Source organism: Megascapheus bottae, chromosome 6, assembly GCF_031878675.1.
Source record: "Megascapheus bottae isolate mThoBot1 chromosome 6, mThoBot2.hap1, whole genome shotgun sequence".
In the NCBI taxonomy this organism is placed as follows: Eukaryota; Metazoa; Chordata; class Mammalia; order Rodentia; family Geomyidae; genus Megascapheus; species Megascapheus bottae.
The window spans coordinates 78218832-78236001 of record NC_143514.1 but is presented as its reverse complement, the minus strand read 5'-3'; the positions used below and the strand labels follow the sequence as shown (position 1 = coordinate 78236001).

General features: G+C 46.2%; 1 protein-coding gene and 1 pseudogene across 3 annotated transcripts in view; one reads left to right on the top strand and one right to left on the bottom strand.

The window, feature by feature from the left end:
• Positions 1-2275: 2275 nt before the first annotated feature.
• Pex14 (peroxisomal biogenesis factor 14) overlaps positions 2276-17170 on the top strand; it is a 143503-nt gene continuing 128608 nt past the window's right edge. For 2 of the 3 annotated variants that reach the window (XM_090335840.1, XM_090335838.1), the window contains exon 1: positions 3768-3844. In XM_090335840.1, coding sequence (XP_090191966.1) covers positions 3782-3844 — 63 coding nt within the window. In that variant the 5' untranslated portion in view covers positions 3768-3781. Of the gene's footprint in view, positions 2382-3767; positions 3845-17170 lie in introns of those variants that run through there. The other variant, XM_090335839.1, reaches the window with a different exon arrangement.
• Positions 16369-17090, bottom strand: LOC150062529 (large ribosomal subunit protein eL14 pseudogene; annotated as a pseudogene).

The following is a 17170-nucleotide window of genomic DNA, read 5'->3' as shown; positions in this document are numbered from 1 at the left end:
TGGGAGGGGGCGTCTCTGGGCTCAAGGTTGAAGACATCAGCGCTGGAGCTCTACTATGTGATGTTGCAACGTGGAACTCAGGGTCCTGCTTGCTAAGCTTATGCACTACCACGGAACTACCTCCTCGTCCCTGTTTTTAACTCGTATCGAGGAGTGGCGATTGCACATTCGGAAACGAGATCCTTAGGGATTTATTTTGCATAGTGAAGCACACGCGTAGGGTGAACACTCCTTGCATTTGTAGAGCATCCTTAAGTACATGCATATGTTTAATACTTAAATAACTGTGTTACTGGGTTGTGCTTACTAGTTTACGGTTTTTGTTTTGTTTTGTTTTTTTTGTCTGTCGTGGGACTTGAACTCTGGGCCTGGGCGCTGACCCTGAGTCTTTCAGCTCATAGCTACCGCCCTACCTTTGAACCAAACCCCACATTTTCTAGAGGTTAATTGGAGATAAGAGTCTCAGGTCCTACTGTGCCCAGGCTGGTTTTGAACTTTGATCCTCAGATCTCAGCCTCCTGAAGAGCTAGGATTACAGGCATGAGCCACTGCGCCCAGCGCCTCCCCAAATTTCTAAGTCAAGCTCATTTCACTTGGCAGGATCTGTCTCAATTCTTACACTAAAAAGGTAATCTGAAGTTATTTGATGTTGACCAGTCAGTTATGTTCCTATTGTTGCATCTCTGTCCTTGTTTTACAAGAAAAGAAATTTGAAACAACAAATGGCTCTATTTTTTTTCCCTTTCTTTAGTCCTGTCTATAAAGCCAGCCTCCTCTGCTCTGCTCATCAGAATACTTACTAGAGTAATCTATTTTATGTGTGGGTTGATTCTAGAAAAGAAATAGAAATGAACATTAAGAACACTTATCCTTTGAAAGCCAGACATGGTGGTACTCTTGTAATCCAGCACTCCAGAGACAGAGGAGGATTGTTGTGAGTTTAAAGCCAGCTTGGGCTACATAGGGCTCAAAAAGCCAACCAACAGAACAAAAAATAAATCTTAACAATTCAGGGTCTGGGAGTTTGGCCTAGTGGTAGAGTGCTTGCTTAGCATGCACAAAGACTTAGTTTTTTTTTTTTTTTTTTTTTTTTGCCAGTCCTGGGCTTGAGCTCAGGGCCTGAGCACTGTCCTTGAACTTTCTCAAGGCTAGAGCTCTACCACTTGAGCCTCAGCACCACTTCTGGCTTTTTTCTATGTATATGGTACCGAGGAATCGAACCCGGGTCTTCATGCATGCTAGGCAAGCACTTTAACCATTAGGCCAAACTCCCGGCACCAAAGACTTAGGTTTGATGTATGTGCCACATACATAGAAAAAGCTGGAAGTGCCAAAGACTTAGGTTTGATGTATGTGCCACATACATAGAAAAAGCTGGAAGTGGTGTTGTGGCTCAAGTGGTAGAGCTCTAGCCTTGAGAAAGCTGAAGGACAGTGCTTAGGCCCTGAGTTCAAGGCCCATGACTGGCAAAAAAAAAAAAAAAAAGAAAAAAAGAGATAAACCTACAATTCAGCTACCAAAATGTTATACAGTTGATCTGCAACCAGACATAGACGTTTTATGCCTAGGGTCTGGGAATGTAGCTTAGTGGTAGAGTGCTTGCCTAGCATGAGTGAAGCCCTGAGTTCCATTCCTCAGTACCACATAAACAGAAAAAGTTGTAAGTGGCTCTGTGGTTCAAGTGGTAAAGTGCTAGCCCTGTGCAAAAGAAGCTGAGGGACAGTGCCTCAGGGCCCAGGACTGGCAAAAAAAGAAAGAAAAAAAATAAAAATAAAGTTCTGTCTCCAGGTCAGATGAGGGAACATGAGACTTGGAAATTTATATTCTGTCAGTGAAGTCAAGATCCCTCAGCGGAGAGTCCTTACTTTCAGAGGGAACCTTCACAAACCTGGATGCTGTCTGTGCCTCTGTGTGCGTGTGTGCGTGTGTGTGTGCGTGTGTGTGCGTGTGCGTGTGTGTGTGCGTGTGTGTCCGGGGCTTAGTGGGCGGGTGTTAGGGCTGCTTTGATTCCAGCGCAAATACCACGGCTAAAAGTTAATTTCCATGTTTCTTCACATTCGCTTACTATCGCCTTCATTTAGTACTTCGGGCCCACTGTGGCTATGGGAAGACATTTCATTCGAGAATAATAATAATACGTGACGATGGAAAGGTTGAGAACGCAGACTCCAGACCTTTAGGGAAGCACGCGTGAGCCAAGTCCCGCCCGGCCGGCCCTCCTCCCCGAGCCCGGCCCCCATCGACCGGCTCAATTCCTTCTGCTTTGGTCTGGGCCGCTGAGCGAGAGCGGTGGCTCTTGGGAGAAATCTCGCCCCGCGGCGGTTGATTAGTTAGGCCTTAGAAAGATGGCGTCCTCGGAGCAGGCTGAGCAGCCGAACCAGGTAAGGGGAGTTGAACGGCTCCGTGGCGGCGGCGGGGTCCTCAGCTGGAGGGGGCGCTCGGCGGACGGCGGGCAGCGAGACGGGGACATCGGGCGCTGGGAGACTCGGGGCCCCGGCTCGTGGGCCCCGCCCGGACCCCGCCCCTCTCCCGGGTCCCCTCAGCCCGGCCCCTCCTCCGGGGACCCCTCGGTGGCGGGACTCGGGGGGGGGGGCTCGGCCGCGCCTCCCCGCTCCCCTCCCGCCGGAGTCCGTGGGGCCCCGGCGCGGCCCCAGCCCCGAGGAGGGCGGCGTGCGGGCGGCTCGTCGTCCCGGCGGTCCTCGGGGTGGGCCCGGCTCCGCCAGGCCCGGGGCGGGCGGCCGGGTCGCCGCGCGCGGGCCCTCAGGGAGGCCCGGCTCGGCCAGGGACCCTCACGCCGCCTCCCTCGTCCTCGGAGCGGCCCGCTGCCAGCCGCTCCGTCTTTCGGCAGCGGGGCGCCGCCCTCGCCAAAGTTGGAGGGTGTGAAATCGGCGCGGACCCCCGCGTGCCGAGGGCACCGGCCCTCGCTCCCCGGGCTGGAGCGGTCGGGACGCCTCCCGCTCTGCGCTCGCTGCCCCTGGACGGAGCACGAGGTCCGGCGTGGACGCCGGGGCGTGAGCCATGGGAGTCCGCCTCGGCAGACAGCCACATCCACGCTTGAACTGAGTTCGGATTAGACCTAGAGAACTGAAAAACAAAAGCAATAAAAACCGGTTCAGCTCGGACGTCGGCATGCGCCCAGCATCTCCCGAATCACCTTTAAGAGTTTTAGCAGTGTACTTCACGTCTCCTAGGCCTGAGACGACTGCTTAATGATTCCTACCGGCTTCTCGGTGATGAATATTTACTGGAATCGCTCTTACGGAGTCCTCCAGCCTCTGTGAGCAATGCAGGACCTGATATCTATCCTGCACTACACAGCATCAAAACCACCGGGGACCTACCTGTTCTGGCCTTCCCACTGCCAGAGCTGGAGATTGGGGTGTCGGAGAAGAGGGGGTCCCCTTTCTTGCCTAAATTCTACTTAGGTTGCCGAAATGCACAGGCTCTCTGAACTGTTCAGCCATAGGCTGGTGTTTTCAGGGTGGGGTGTTTTCAGTTCTGTAGGACATGTATTTCACCAGTGCTGTGAGGAGTGCTGAACCATTGCCCCTTGGAGCTATTGTCTAGCTTCAGGGATTCCTTGGCTTCTGGAAATTGCACTTGTTTGGTTTTCAGTCCTGCCTCCCCTTTACCCTCCTTTCTAAAGCTGATAGAGATGGGATTGCACCAGAATGCTCTGGAAGCTTGGAGAAAAACTTAATCTCTTTATGCCAGATTCTTTAGCTGTCTGACAATGAGTTGCAGGCAGATCAACACTTTTTTTTTTTTTTTTTGAGACTGTATGTCTGTAGTTGCTAAGCCGTGTCTGGGACTCGATCCTCCCGGTTCATCATTCGAAATCCAGGTATTACAGAGGTGCACAGCTATACTTGGCTAATTTACATCGAAGTGAAACAATATTCTTTGGCAGTTGCCAGTGTGATATTGTCCTCTGATTCCAGATATGATGGGTGAATAACTTGTCTTTCTTTGAGAAATAGTGTGGACTTAGGTTTCTACTACATGTACAGGCGCTAAAGCAAGGCCCTCTTACTTGGAATCCTAGCTTCAAATTACTGTATGATTTTCAGAAGGTTACTTAACTTTTTTTTGTGACAGTATTGGGCCTTGAGTGCTATCTCTTGGCTTTTTTTTTTTTTTTTTTTTGCCAGTCCTAGGGCTTGAACACAGGGCTTGGACACTGTCCTTGGGCTTTCTCAAGGCTAGCACTCTACCACTTGAGCCTCTTGAGGCTTTATCTGTGTATGTGGTATTAAGGAATTGAATCCAGGATTTCATGCATGCTAGGCAAGCACTCTACCACTAGGCTATGCTCCTGGCCCTCTTAGCCTTAATCCACACCTCCACTTCTTTTTTTTTTTGGTTAATTGTAGATAGGGCCTCAGAGACTTTCCTATATAAAAGTATAAATATGTGGGGCCGGGAGTTTGGCCTAGTGGTTAAAGTGCTTGCCTAGCATGCATGAAGACCCGGGTTCGATTCCTCCGTACCACATACATAGAAAAAAGCCAGAAGTGGTGCTGAGGCTCAAGTGGTAGAGCTCTAGCCTTGAGAAAGTCCAAGGACAGTGCTCAGGCCCTGAGCTTAAGCCCAGGACTGGCAAAAAAAAAAAAAAAAAAAAATATATATATATATATATATAAATATGTGTATATATTATACAGATCTCAGAAAATTTCATCCTAGAATTTTTGTCTTTCATAAGAGATGATTCTCTATAACTACTATACGATTATCACACATGAAGTTTAATATTGGTAAGTATGTTATTTAATATATCATCCAGGGCCAAGAGTTTAGCCTAGTATTAGAGTGCTTGCATAGCATGCACAATTATCCAGGTTTGATTCCTCAGTACTATATAAATAGAAAAAACCAGAAGTGGTATTGTAGTTTAAGTGGTAGAGCTTTAGTCTTTGGGGCTTGAACTCCAGGCCTGGGAGTTGTCCCTGAGCTTTTCAGCTGAAGGCTACCACCCTACTCTTTGAGCTATAGCACCACTAGTGGTTAATTGGAGATAAGAATTTCAAGGTCTTTAGTGTCCAGGCTGATCCTCAGATATCAGCCTCTTGAGTAGCAAGGGTTACAGGCCTAAGCCGCTGCACCCGGCTGAATTCTAGCTTTTTCCAATTTTAAAAATTCAGGGTTCAGTCAAGAAACAGATTCTATTGTTTTTCTCTTTGGTTTGTCCCCCTCACTGGGCACTGGTGGTACTTGCATTCAGATCTCAGACATTCAGAAGGTTGAGATCTGAGGATTGTGGTTCAGAGACAGCCAGAGCAAGAAAATCTGAGATTCTCCAGCTGACCAACAAAGTGGAGCCAGAGTGAAGTTGTGGTTCAAATGGTAGATTGCTGGCCTTGAGCAAAACATTTACTCAGGAACTAGCACTAAGTCCCTGAGTTCTGAGTTCCAGCCCCAGGACCAGCACATTTTTTTTTTCTTAAATTAGTCATAGGACTTGAACTCTGGGCCTGGGCGTTGTCTCTGAGCTCTTAAGCTCAAGGCTACTGTCTTACCCCTAGAGCAACAGTGCCACTTCTGGTTTTCTGGTGGTTAATTGGAGATAAGAGTCACCACCTTTTTAGAAGCCGAGCTGGCTTTGAACTGTGATCCTCAGATCTCAGCCTTTTGAGTAGCTAGGATTATAGGCATGAGCCACCTTACCGCTAAATACATATCCTCAATCAATAAGCAGATCAAGAGGTCAGTCTGGTTCTGAGTGTGGTGTTGCACACTTGTAACCTTAACCCTAGGAGGGCCGAGGCAGGAGGATATTGTGTTGGAGGCCAATGTAGGCTATGTAAGCAAGTTGCAGGCCAGACTGAGCTTTATAGAGAAACCCTGTCTTGAAAGAAAAATGAAAGGAAGGAAGGAAGTAGGAAGGAAGAAAAAGAAGGGAAAAGGAAGGGAGACAGGGGGAGGGAGAAAGAAGAGAGAAAGAAGAAGAAGGAAAGAAAGCAAAAAAGAAAAAGAAGCCAGGGCTGGGAGTTTGGCCTAGTGGTAGAGTGCTTGCCTAGCATGCATGAATACCCAGGTTCGATTCCTCGGTACCACATAAATAGAAAAAAGCTGGAAGTGGTGCTGAGGCTCAAGTGGTAGAGCTCTAACCTTGAGAAAGTCCAAGGACAGTGCTCAGGCCCTGAGCTCAAGCCCTGGACTGGCAAAAAAAAAAAAAAAAGAAAAAGAAACCAAATCAGGTATTTTATTAGCATGCACAAGGCTTTGGGTTCTCTTTAGCATCACCAGAAACAATCAAACATTACAAAACCTCAGAAACAGCCCTCCTATGTCCTTCTCTTTCTTATCAGTTTCCCACCCTAAATGCTGATCCTATCATGACTCAGCTTTGGCCAGATTAACTTTATCTTTTTTTTTCTTTCCCCTGCTGGTCCTGGAGCTTGAACTCATAGCCTGGTCACTGTCCTTGCACTTTCTCAAGGCTAATGCTCTAACTCTTGGGCCACAGTATGACTCTTTGTTTTTTCTGTATGTGGTACCAAGGAATCAAGCCCAGGACTTTGTGCATGCTAGGCAAGTACTCTACCATTAGGTCACATTCCTGGTCCATTTGATCTTTGTTTGGACTTTATGTAAAGTATGTCTGGCTTTTTTTTGGGGGGGGGGGAGGATGGGGTGGGTCTGTCAGAGGGCTTGAACTCAGAACTCAGGGTCTGGCCGCTTTCCCTGAGCATTTTTTTTTTTTTTTTTTTTTTGCCAGTCCTGGGCTTGAGCACTGTCCTTGGACTTTCTCAAGGCTAGCACTCTACCACTTGAGCCTCAGCACCACTTCTGGCTTTTTGCTATGTATGTGGGGTATGGAGGAATCGAACCTGGGTCTTTGTGCATGCTAGGCAAGCACTCTACCACTAGGCCAAACTCCCGGCCCCTCCCTGAGCATTTTTGTTCAAGGCTAGTACTCTAGCTCTATCACTTTGAGCCACAGTTCCTGACCATTTGACATTGAACCCTGATTCTCAGATCTTAGCCTCCTAAGTAGGTAAGGATTACAGTCATGAGTCAGTCATCAGAGCCCTCTTGGCTTTTTTTTTTTTTTTTTTATCTGTAAGTAGTTGTACAAAGCAGTTGACATTTGACCTAGCAGTTTATAAATACAGTGCATCTTGATCAATGTCGCTCTTTTCATTAATCTCTCTATTATTCCCAGTCATGTGTGTCTGGCTGTTGTTGTTTTTTTTTTTTTTTGGTAGGTCGTTGGGCTTGAACTCTGGGCCTGCATGCTGTCCCTGAGCTCTTCAACTCTAGGCTACTGCCCTATCCCTGGGCAGTGGGTGTTATCCTGAGTTCTTCAGCTCAAGGCTACCGCCCTACCCCTTGAGCCACAGTGCTTGCTTCTTCCAGTTTTCTAGTGGTTAATTGGAGATAAGACTCTCATGGACTTTAGTGCTGGCACTGGCTTTAACTGTGATCCCCAGATCTCAGTCTCCTGAGTAGCTAGGGTTACAGGCGTGAGCCACCTCACCTGGGTAGCTAGTTAGCTTTCTTTGCTGTGGCACAGTAGCTTCCTAGGCACGTCTTCAGCTTGGTAATGTTTGGCCATTTGGTGAAGCAGTCACGTGGCTGCCATCTTTTTTTTTTGCCAATTCTGGGGCAAACTCCACGACTGGGCACTGTCCCTGAGCTTTATTATTTTTTTTTTATTTTTATTTTTTGCCAGTCATGGGGCTTGAATTCAGGGCCTGAGCACTGGCCTTGGGTTTTCTCAAGGCTAGACCTCTGCCATTTGAGCCACTGCACCACTTCTAGCTTTTACTGTGTAAGTGGTAATGAAGAATTGAACCCAGGTCTTTGTGCATGCTAGGCAAGTATTCTGCTAAACTCTTGCCCTCCCTGAGCTTTTTTGATCAAGGTTATCACTCTGTCACTTGATCTACAGTATCACTTCTGGTTTTCTGGTGGTTAATTAGAGATAAGAGTCTAATGGTCCATCCTGCAGAGGTTAGCTTCAAACCTCGATTCTCAGATCTCAACCTTCTAAGTAGCCTCTTGTGAGCCTCTTATGCCAGCTGTCTTTGAGCTTTTGTGCTCATTTCCAGCTTATTTTGAATATCTATTGGAGATATGAGTCTCGTCCCTTTTCCTAGGCTGATTTCAAACCATGATCCTCAGATCTCAGCCTCTCAAGTATAGCTGGGATTATAGTGTTGGCTGTATATTTTGTGTTTTTTTTGTTGTTGTTGGTTGTTTGTTGTGGGGCTTGAACTCTGGGCCTGGGTGCTGTCCCTGAGCTCTTTAGCTCAAGGCTAGCACTCTATCACTTGAGCCACAAGGACACTTCCAGTTTTCTAGTGGTTAATTGGAGATAAGAGTCTCAGAGACTTTAGTGCCCGGACTTTAGTGCCTGGGCTGGCTTTGGACCGTGATGCTCAGGTGTCAGCCTCCTGAGTAGCTAGGGTTACAGGTATGCCTAGCTGGCTCCAGTAACTTTGCTACGCTAGTCTCAAACTGATTGTCCTGATTGTGTGTAGATTGGCATCTTTTGTTATCTTCAATTGCTTTTACTTTTTTTTTTCCTGTAATAGTCTGCTATTATTCTCATTCAGTGAAAATTTTATATACTGTATTTTTCATCTATGTAAGTTCTATTATTTTTTCCTCAATTCTAGAACTTGAACTCAACCTTGAATTCTCAGTTTGCTTGCTCATGGATGGTGCTGTACCACTTGAGCCATATCTCTAGCCTTATTTTCTACCAGTTAATTGGAGGTGAAGTCTCTTTGACTTGTCTGCTTATGCTTACCTGCTGATCCTCTGGATTTAAATTTCCTGAGTAGCTAGGATTATAGGCATAAGAACTGGTGTATTGCCTATTTTCTTTTAATGCTATATATTTTTCTCCTTGCTGTAATTTTATTGTCAATTACATTTTCTTATTTTTTTTTTTTTTTTGTTGGTTGTGGGGCTTGAACTCTGGGCCTGGGCATTGTCTGTGAGCTCTTCAGCTCAAGTCTACCCCTTTGAGCCAAAGCTCCACTTCCAATTTTCTAGTGGTTAATTGGAGATAAGAGTCTCACAACTTCATGCCTTGGCTGGCTTTGAACCTTGATCTTCAGATCTTATTCTCCTGAGTAGCTAGGATTACAGGTATAAGTCACCACGCCCAGCAGATTTTTTAATGTTTAAGACAAGATCTTGCTATGTAGCTCACCAGAATGGCCTTGAAATAGCACTCCTGCCTTAGCCTTTTAAATTCTGGGATTATAGCATGTGCCATCATACCTGGCTAGATTTTGTGGTCTTTAATGAATATTTGTTCTTATGAGACTTATGATTCTTTCAAGTCCTGCTTTTAAACTTTGCTAGAGTGATCCAGGGTGATTTTTACTCTTGAAATACTTTGACTCATTCGGGTCTGTGAATGAGCAGGGAGGGCAACTCCACCTGGTGTTGCCTGGGACCTACAACCCCTGTAGCTTTGGAAATTGTTCATCTCAGGCTTCTCTTTACTCTTTTTCTTCCTCGTGGAAACTCACTCTATGCATGTTCAGATCTAGGTATCCAGCTTCAAGGGAGTCAAGCAGATTTCTGGAACTGTCTTTGGATGTAGCTCTTCCTCAGGGGAACTCTGTTCTGTAACTTTCACCTGCCTTAGCCTTTTAGAACTCTGACCTCTGACTGCAACCAGTGAGATGGCCAGGTTCTGCTGGGGATGGCCACCTCCCTCTTACTGTTCTAAACTACGCTTCTGTCCTGGCAGACAGCCAGAGTGAATCTCGGGCTCAGGTCATCTGTACTGTTGTGTCAGGGCTCACAGCCCTGTGCTTCATGTTGCCCAATGACCACAAGCAGGGGTTGGCTTCAGTAATGTTCTTACTTGTCACATTGCTTACAGTGGGAGAGTGAATCTACTCCCCATTACTCCTTGGCAACCAGGAGTGGGGAGTACATGATTGATTTTGTACAGAGGCATGACATGTTTTGGTATTTATTGCCTCCTACAGTCAGCACCTCACCTCATAGCAGGAATGGAGGGGGACTTGTCTCTGACATACCCTACCACTGTGGTCTTTTCTTTGGGAGGGGGCTATTTATTTATTTATCTACCTGTGATGTAGGATTGAATCAGAGCCTAGCATTTTCTAGGTGTGTGTTCTGTCACTTGAGCAATGCCCCAGCCCTGTCCCTGAGCTCTTCAGCTTGAGGCTGGCACTCTACCATTTGAGCCATAGTGCCACTTCTGACTTTTTCTATGTATGTGGCACTAAGGAATTGAACCGAGGGCTTTCAAGCAGTCTGCAACTCTGGCCCACTTTTTGTCTTTTAAAGCAAGCTATTTTTTGTCTTTTTTCTGCTCCCTTTCTGCTCTCCTGCTCCATCCTCTAAGGGATTGCTGTGGAGTCTCCCTATGCTTTTGCAATGCACCGATGTTGGTGGCTTCTAAATTTTATTTATTTTTTTCAAACAATAGTGAGATTTGAGTCATAGCCTTGTGTTTGCTAGGTAGGTGCTGTTTCATTGAGCCATGGCCCTGACCCTTTTTTTTTTTTTTTGCCAGTCTTAGGACGTGAGCTCAGGGCCTGGGCACTGTCCTTGAGCTTTCTCAAGGCTAGCACTTGAGCCACAGCATCACTTCCATCTTTTTCTGTGTATGTGGTATCAAGGAATCAAACCCAGGGCTTTGTGCATGCTAGGTAAGCACTCTACTACTAGGCCACACTTCTGACCCCTAACCCTTTTTTATTTTTTATTTTTTTCTGTGTGTGTCATGGGGCTTGAACTCTGGGCCTGGGCGCTGTCCCTGAGCTCTTTAGCTCAAGGCTACCACCCTACCCTTGAGCCAAAGCCCTGCTTCCCATTTTCTAGTGATTAATTGGAGATAAGAGTCTCACAGACTTTAGGACTTTAGTGCCTGGGCTTGCTTTGAGCCATGATCCTCAGATCTCAGTCTCTTGAGTAGCTAGGATTACAGGCATGAGCCTCCTCTCAGCCAAACTGATAACTTAAAAAAATTTACTTTATTGTTATTTTAAAGGTGATATACAAAGGGATTACAATTACATGAATCAAGTAATGAGTACATTTCCTTTCATACAGTATCTTTAGTTTCCTCACTCTCACCCAGTTCGTCCCTATCATCTTCACCCACAAGTTGTATAGTTCTCTTTCGTCAGTGTCCAGTGAGTTCCTCTGCTATACTTTTCATCTTTCTTCCCTCGAGTTCTGTGCCTTCCCAAAGATGTACACAGGAACACACCATACATAAAGAAAAGACGCTGGGAAAGCTAATTGGTAGAGTGCTTGCCAAACATGCATGAAACCCTGGGTTCAATTCCTTAGTACCACAGAAAAAGCTGGAAGTGGCTCTGTGGCTCCGGTTGTAGAGTACTAGCCTTGTGCAAAAGAAGCTTAGGCACAGTACCCAGGCTCTGAGTTCAAGCCCTAGGACTGGCCGAGAGAAAGAAAGGAAGAAAGGAAGCATGTGCGTGCATGCATGCTGGGCACCAGCGGCTCAGGAGGTTTGAGGTTCAAAGCCAGCCTGGGCATCAAAGTCTATGAGAGTCTTATCTCCAATTAACTACCAGAAAACTGGAAGTGGTGCTGTGGGTCAAGTGTTAAAGAGTGCTAGCCTTGAGCTGAAGAGCTCAGGGACAGCACCTAGGCCCAGAATTCAAGCCCCATGACTGACCAAAATAAAAAGATCTCTTGTTTCCATATCTTAGAGTTTGTTTCTCTCTGTTTGTGTATCTATACAGATGTCTATATATTATTTTATATAAATACAAGAGGCACATAGGATTGTGCCTTTTGTTACTCTCCTAAGTTTATTCACTTTGGTCTCACTGTGTGAAAATCCTATATAATTTATCATGTCCCAGTGTATTTTGGAACTGCTTTCTGTATATGAGAGAGAACATGTTCTGTTTGTCTCTTTGAGCTTGGCTTACCTCATGATTTGTTCTAGTTCTATCCATTTCTTTGCAAATGTCATAATTTTGTTCTTCTTAATAGCTGTGCAGAATTTCATTGTGTATAGATACCACATTTTTTGGTTCTACTTATCTATTGTGGGGCATTTGTGTTGTTTCCATATCATGGCTATCATGATAGTGTGGTAGTGAACGGATTGATAAACCTTTTGATTTATCTGGAACAATCTGAATGTTGGCATAGAGTTTGGGAAATGCTAGTTCCTCTTTAGTGTCTTAACATTGAGTTTGGAGCTCTGGGAATGTGTCCAGGCCCCAAAGGCTCTGGGAAGCCAGGCTTTCTGGAATTTGGAGAGTGTTGCTGTTTCAGTTTCTTCATGCAGGTGGGCACCCATGGTACTCCTTACATGCTTGCCCTGGAAGACCTGAGGATGCAGGTCTAACGTGGCCACAGGCTCAGATTCAAAAGTGCAGGGAGGCTTTCTTTCCAACTTTTAAGGTTTGGGGTGTGTGTGTTTGTTTATTTAGCTTATTCACTCAACCACTTGAGCCATAGTTCCTCTTCTGGCATTTTCTGGTTTATTGGAGATAAGAATTTCATGGACTTTTCTGCTCAAGCTGCCTTTGAACCTCAAATGTCAGCCTCTCAAATAGCTAGGAATACAGGTGTGAGCCAACAGTGCCAGTCAGTTTAATTTTTTTTTTAGATGGGACACAATTACACAATGCAGTTTAGAAAGATGTTAAAGGTTAAGTGGTGACACAAACCTAGTTGGCATAGTATGCTGTTCAAAGTTTGTCCCTCTGGCAAATATTAGCTATGGTCGAGATGAACTGATTTTTCCTTCTTTCAGGTATTGGGAACTGAACCTTTGTGAATGCTAGGCCTGTGTGAACCGCATCCCAGCCTGGGGTGCACAATTTCAAAGCTGATTGTATCCCAGAAGGACACCTGATCGGATAGCCTACATTGCTAATTTGAGGGTTCACTAGAATTGCTTATAATGCAATGGTATCTGTAAACAAAAGTGATAAGTTCGATTAACAGTATTTGTTGAGTTACCACGGGCATGTTATTTCCACTCCCTTGCCTCAGTTTCCTTAGCAGTAGTATTTTATACCCTTATCATGAGACAACCTAATATGTGGATTATGGGGAGCCCTTAAGGACAACAATGAACTTTAACACGTACACTATGTGGAAATGAGTCAGACCCTTCTTTTGTTCTGATTAGGATGACCATTCATTCATATGATCATGCAAGTGTAAAATTGTGGTTCTGCTGAAAAAAAATTTTTTTTGCCAGTCCTGGGGCTTGAACTCAGGGCCTTGGGCTTTCTCAAGGCTAACACTCTACCAATTGAACCACACCACCATTTCCAGCTTTTTTTGTATAGATGGTACTGAGGAATCCATCCCAGGGCTTTGTGTATGCTAGGCAAGTACTCTTACCATTAGGGCATGTTCCCAGTCCCTGCTTGTTTTGTTGCTGTTGTTGTTGGGGGTGGTGGTGGTGGCTGTGGGACTTTAACTCTGGGCCTGGGCATTGTCCCTGAGCTCTTCATCTCAAGGCTACTGCCCTACCCCTTGAGCCACATCGCTAATTCCACTTTTCTGGTGATTAATTGGAGATAAGAGTCCGAAGGACTTTTTAGTGCCCAGGCTAGCTTTGAACCACAAACCTCAGATCTCAGCCTCTTGAGTAGCTAGGATTACAGGCATGAGCCACTGCCCCAGGCTTGCTTAATTTCATTTTGAACTTAGGATCTGAGCACTGTTCTTGGGCTTTCTCAAGGATAGAGCTCTACCACTTGAGCCACAGCCCCACTTCCGGCTTGGGACTTCGTGCATGCTAGGCAAGCACTCTGCCATTATACCAAACTTGCGGCCTACAGCTTGCTTTAAAAGACAAAAAGTGGATTGAGAGCATTGCCTAGTGGTAGAGTGCTTACCTAGCATGCACAAAGCCCTGGGTTCAATTCCTCAGTACTACGTACATAGAAAAAGGCAAAAGTGGTGCTGTGACTCAAGTGGTAAAACTGTAGCCTTGAGAAAGCCCAAGGACAGTGCTCAGGCCCTGAGTGCAAGCCCCAGGACTGGCAAAAACAAAGCAAAACAAAGCAAAAAAAACCCCACACTTGTCTGTAATCCTCGATACTCAGGAGGCTGAGATCTGAGGATTGCGGTTTAAAGCCTACTTGGGCACAAAAGTCCTTGAGCCTCTTATCTCCAGTTAACTACCAGAAAACCAGAAGTGGCACTGTGGTTCAAGTGGTAGAGTGCTAATCTTGAGCTGAAGAGCTCAGGGGCAGTGCCCCGGCTCAGAGTTCAAGTCCCACGACAAACCAACCAACCAACAAACAAAAAACACCCCCAAAGGAAAGAAGGAAGAAAAAGAAAGGAAGATGAAAGGACAGAAGAAAGGAAGGGAGGAGGGAGGGAGGGAGGGAGGAAAGGCAGGTAGATAGGCAGGCAGGCAAAGAAAGAAGAAAAAGAAGAAAAATTGATTCCGTGGCTACTTAGAGACGTAGGAGGGAATGTTGGCAAGACATACTAATGAGTTAACTGAGGCATGAAAGAAGAGAGACTATTGAAGGCCTATGGATTCCAGTTTGTGTAGATTTGTAAAATTTGTGCCATTTGCTCAGTCGTGCATCAATGGGAGAGGACACTTGTGGCAAAGGAGAGGTTGTGAGTCTGCTGTGGGCATAACAGTCTAAGGGAAGGCAGATGGCAGTGGGATGCAGTGCTTAGAGGGATGTGACCTAGGGATATAACACCTGATATGTAGAGCCCTGTGAGGATGAGCAGGAAGGAAGGGGAAGCTTGCTCAGGTTCTAGGACTGACTCTCAATTCTTTTTGTTTTTGGTCAATCGTGGGGCTTGAACTCTGGGCCTGGGCACTATCCCTGAGCTCTTCAGCTCAAGGCTACCGCCCTACCCCTGGGCCTGGGCATTGTCCCTGAGATCTTCAGCTCCTTGAGCGACAGCCCCATTTCTCATTTTCTAGTGTTTAGAGTCTCACAGTCTTTTGTGCCCAGGCTGGCTTTGAACCTTGATCCTTAGATCTCAGCTTCCTGAGTAGATAGGATTACAGGCATGAACCACCACCCCCAGCTGACCCTCGAGGGACTGAGTACTGTTGGGACTGAGGAAGGTCCTTTATCTATCAGAATCCTAGTCACAGTGCCATGTGCCTGTTGCATGGTGACACCCCTGTGTGAGGAGATCTCTGGGAACCTTCTGTGAATGGGATTCTTTTTTTTTTTTTTTGCCAGTCCTGGGCTTGAGCTCAGGGCCTGAGCTCAAAGTCCTTGGACTTTCTCAAGGCTAGAGCTCTACCACTTGAGCCTCAGCATCACTTCCGGCTTTTTTCTATGTATGTGGTACCGAGGAATCGAACCCGGGTCTTCATGCATGCTAGGCAAGCACTTTAACCACTAGGCCAAACTCCCGGCCCCGTGAATGGGATTCTTTTCTCCCATCTCTGCCCTTTCTCTTAGGGTCCTAGCACAGCCATCTGAACTGTCTGAGAGGAGCCTGAAGGCCACCTTCTGGGACATTTACATTAGTTGCATTTGTCTGGGTATTATCTGCAAACTGAGTTGAACAATAAGAGTAAAACATAGTAGCTCACTCAAGCTCCCCGCCCCCCCTTTCCCCCCCCTTCATCTCCTCCTCATTTTGCAGTACTGGAGATCAAACCCAGGGCCCTGTGATTGCAAGTACACTACTATTAAATCTTTGGATTTCTCAGTCAGGGTCTCAATAGTCCAAGCTGGCTTCAAACTCTGGATCTTCCTTGCCTCAGTCTCCCAAATGCTGGGATTATAGATTTGTGCCACTGTACTGGCTTGTTTTATATTCTTGTGTAGATTTGCACATTGCTTGAGAGCTGTCTCTATCACTGTGTCTCTTGTTCTCTATATTTTGAGCAAGGCACTGATAGAAATGGTGTGCTGGTCCTTGGAAGAAAACAGGCTGGAGTCAAGCCAGTCTTCCACTGTGCTGCCTTCCTGCCTGTAGGTTTGGTTTGTTCAGTCTGCCAGTCTGTCATTAGCTTATATCAGTAAAGGATTTAAGGCTGGGACTTTGTGGGTAGATGTCCTTGGTGGCATACATAAGAACTAGTATCCTTTACTCCAGTAATGTACAGGGAAAATTCTGAGTGTGGATAACTGGTGCCCCCTTGTGGCTGCTAGTACTTCTCCATTTTTGCTTGCCTGCTCTTCCTCAACTCCCACAGGGAAAAAGGCAGAAAAGAGACAGATGGCTGGCTTTCTCCTTAGCCTTCCCTCTGGACTTGGCTATTTCTGTAGATTTTATGATGGTATATAGTCTCACCTGTTCGGCCATTGATCTGTATGTATCCTTTCTAGCAAAATCATGCTCTGTTATTCAGGGGCTGTGACAGTGAACCTAGAAATAACTTTTTTTTGGTCAAGGTGTCAAAAGAGCCTTTATTCCTCATGAGCTCCTCTAGGCCTTGTTGCCAGCTGGTTTGCGGGCAGATGCTTTTGTGTCAGGGGCTTTGGGACCCTTCTGAGCTTTGGGGGGCTGGGCAGGCTTCTAGCCAGCTACAGTTTTCTGGGCCCCGGGTTTCTGGCTTGAGGTCTTCTTGGCTGGGCCTTTGCTTTTAGCTGTGGTGACTGCAACGTCTGTAGCAGCAGTGGCGGCCTTGGCTACAGGGGCTTTTTTGGAGAAGCCTTCAGGAGAGCAGCTCTCTGGAGTTTCTTCACCTCATTCTTAATGAGTCTGTGCCTCATTTTCTTAGCCTTCATGACTTTGTAGCCATCAAAGTCTGTCATCTTGGTTTTCTTCTTTCTGGCGTCAATCTTCTTGGCCCATCAGGTGGCGGCCACTTTGGTTGATGTCTACCTTCTCCCAGGCTTTGCATTCATACTTCTGGCGGGTACTGTGTGGGAACTTGAGGATGAAGTCGGTGAATACCTTTGAATGGCATGGCCTGCCTCCTCACCTGAGTGTATGGGCCATCCACCAATGCCCTGCTATAGTGGATAACTTCCCCGCATGGGGCCCAAAGGAGACACCTGGCCGACCTCCACCTAATGTCTGAACACCGTGTTGGTGGTATAGGGCAAGAAAGAAGATGGCCCCAGATGGCCTAGAAGTAATATCTTTATATTTCCTGACAAACTTGTATTTTCTGGCTACTTCTTACAGGTAGCCCAGAGTAACATTGAAGTTTTGTTAATGAGGAATAGGTGATAGAGGTGCTGGTGTGCATTGCTTGAAAATAGCTTGTCTTTGGTTTCTGATG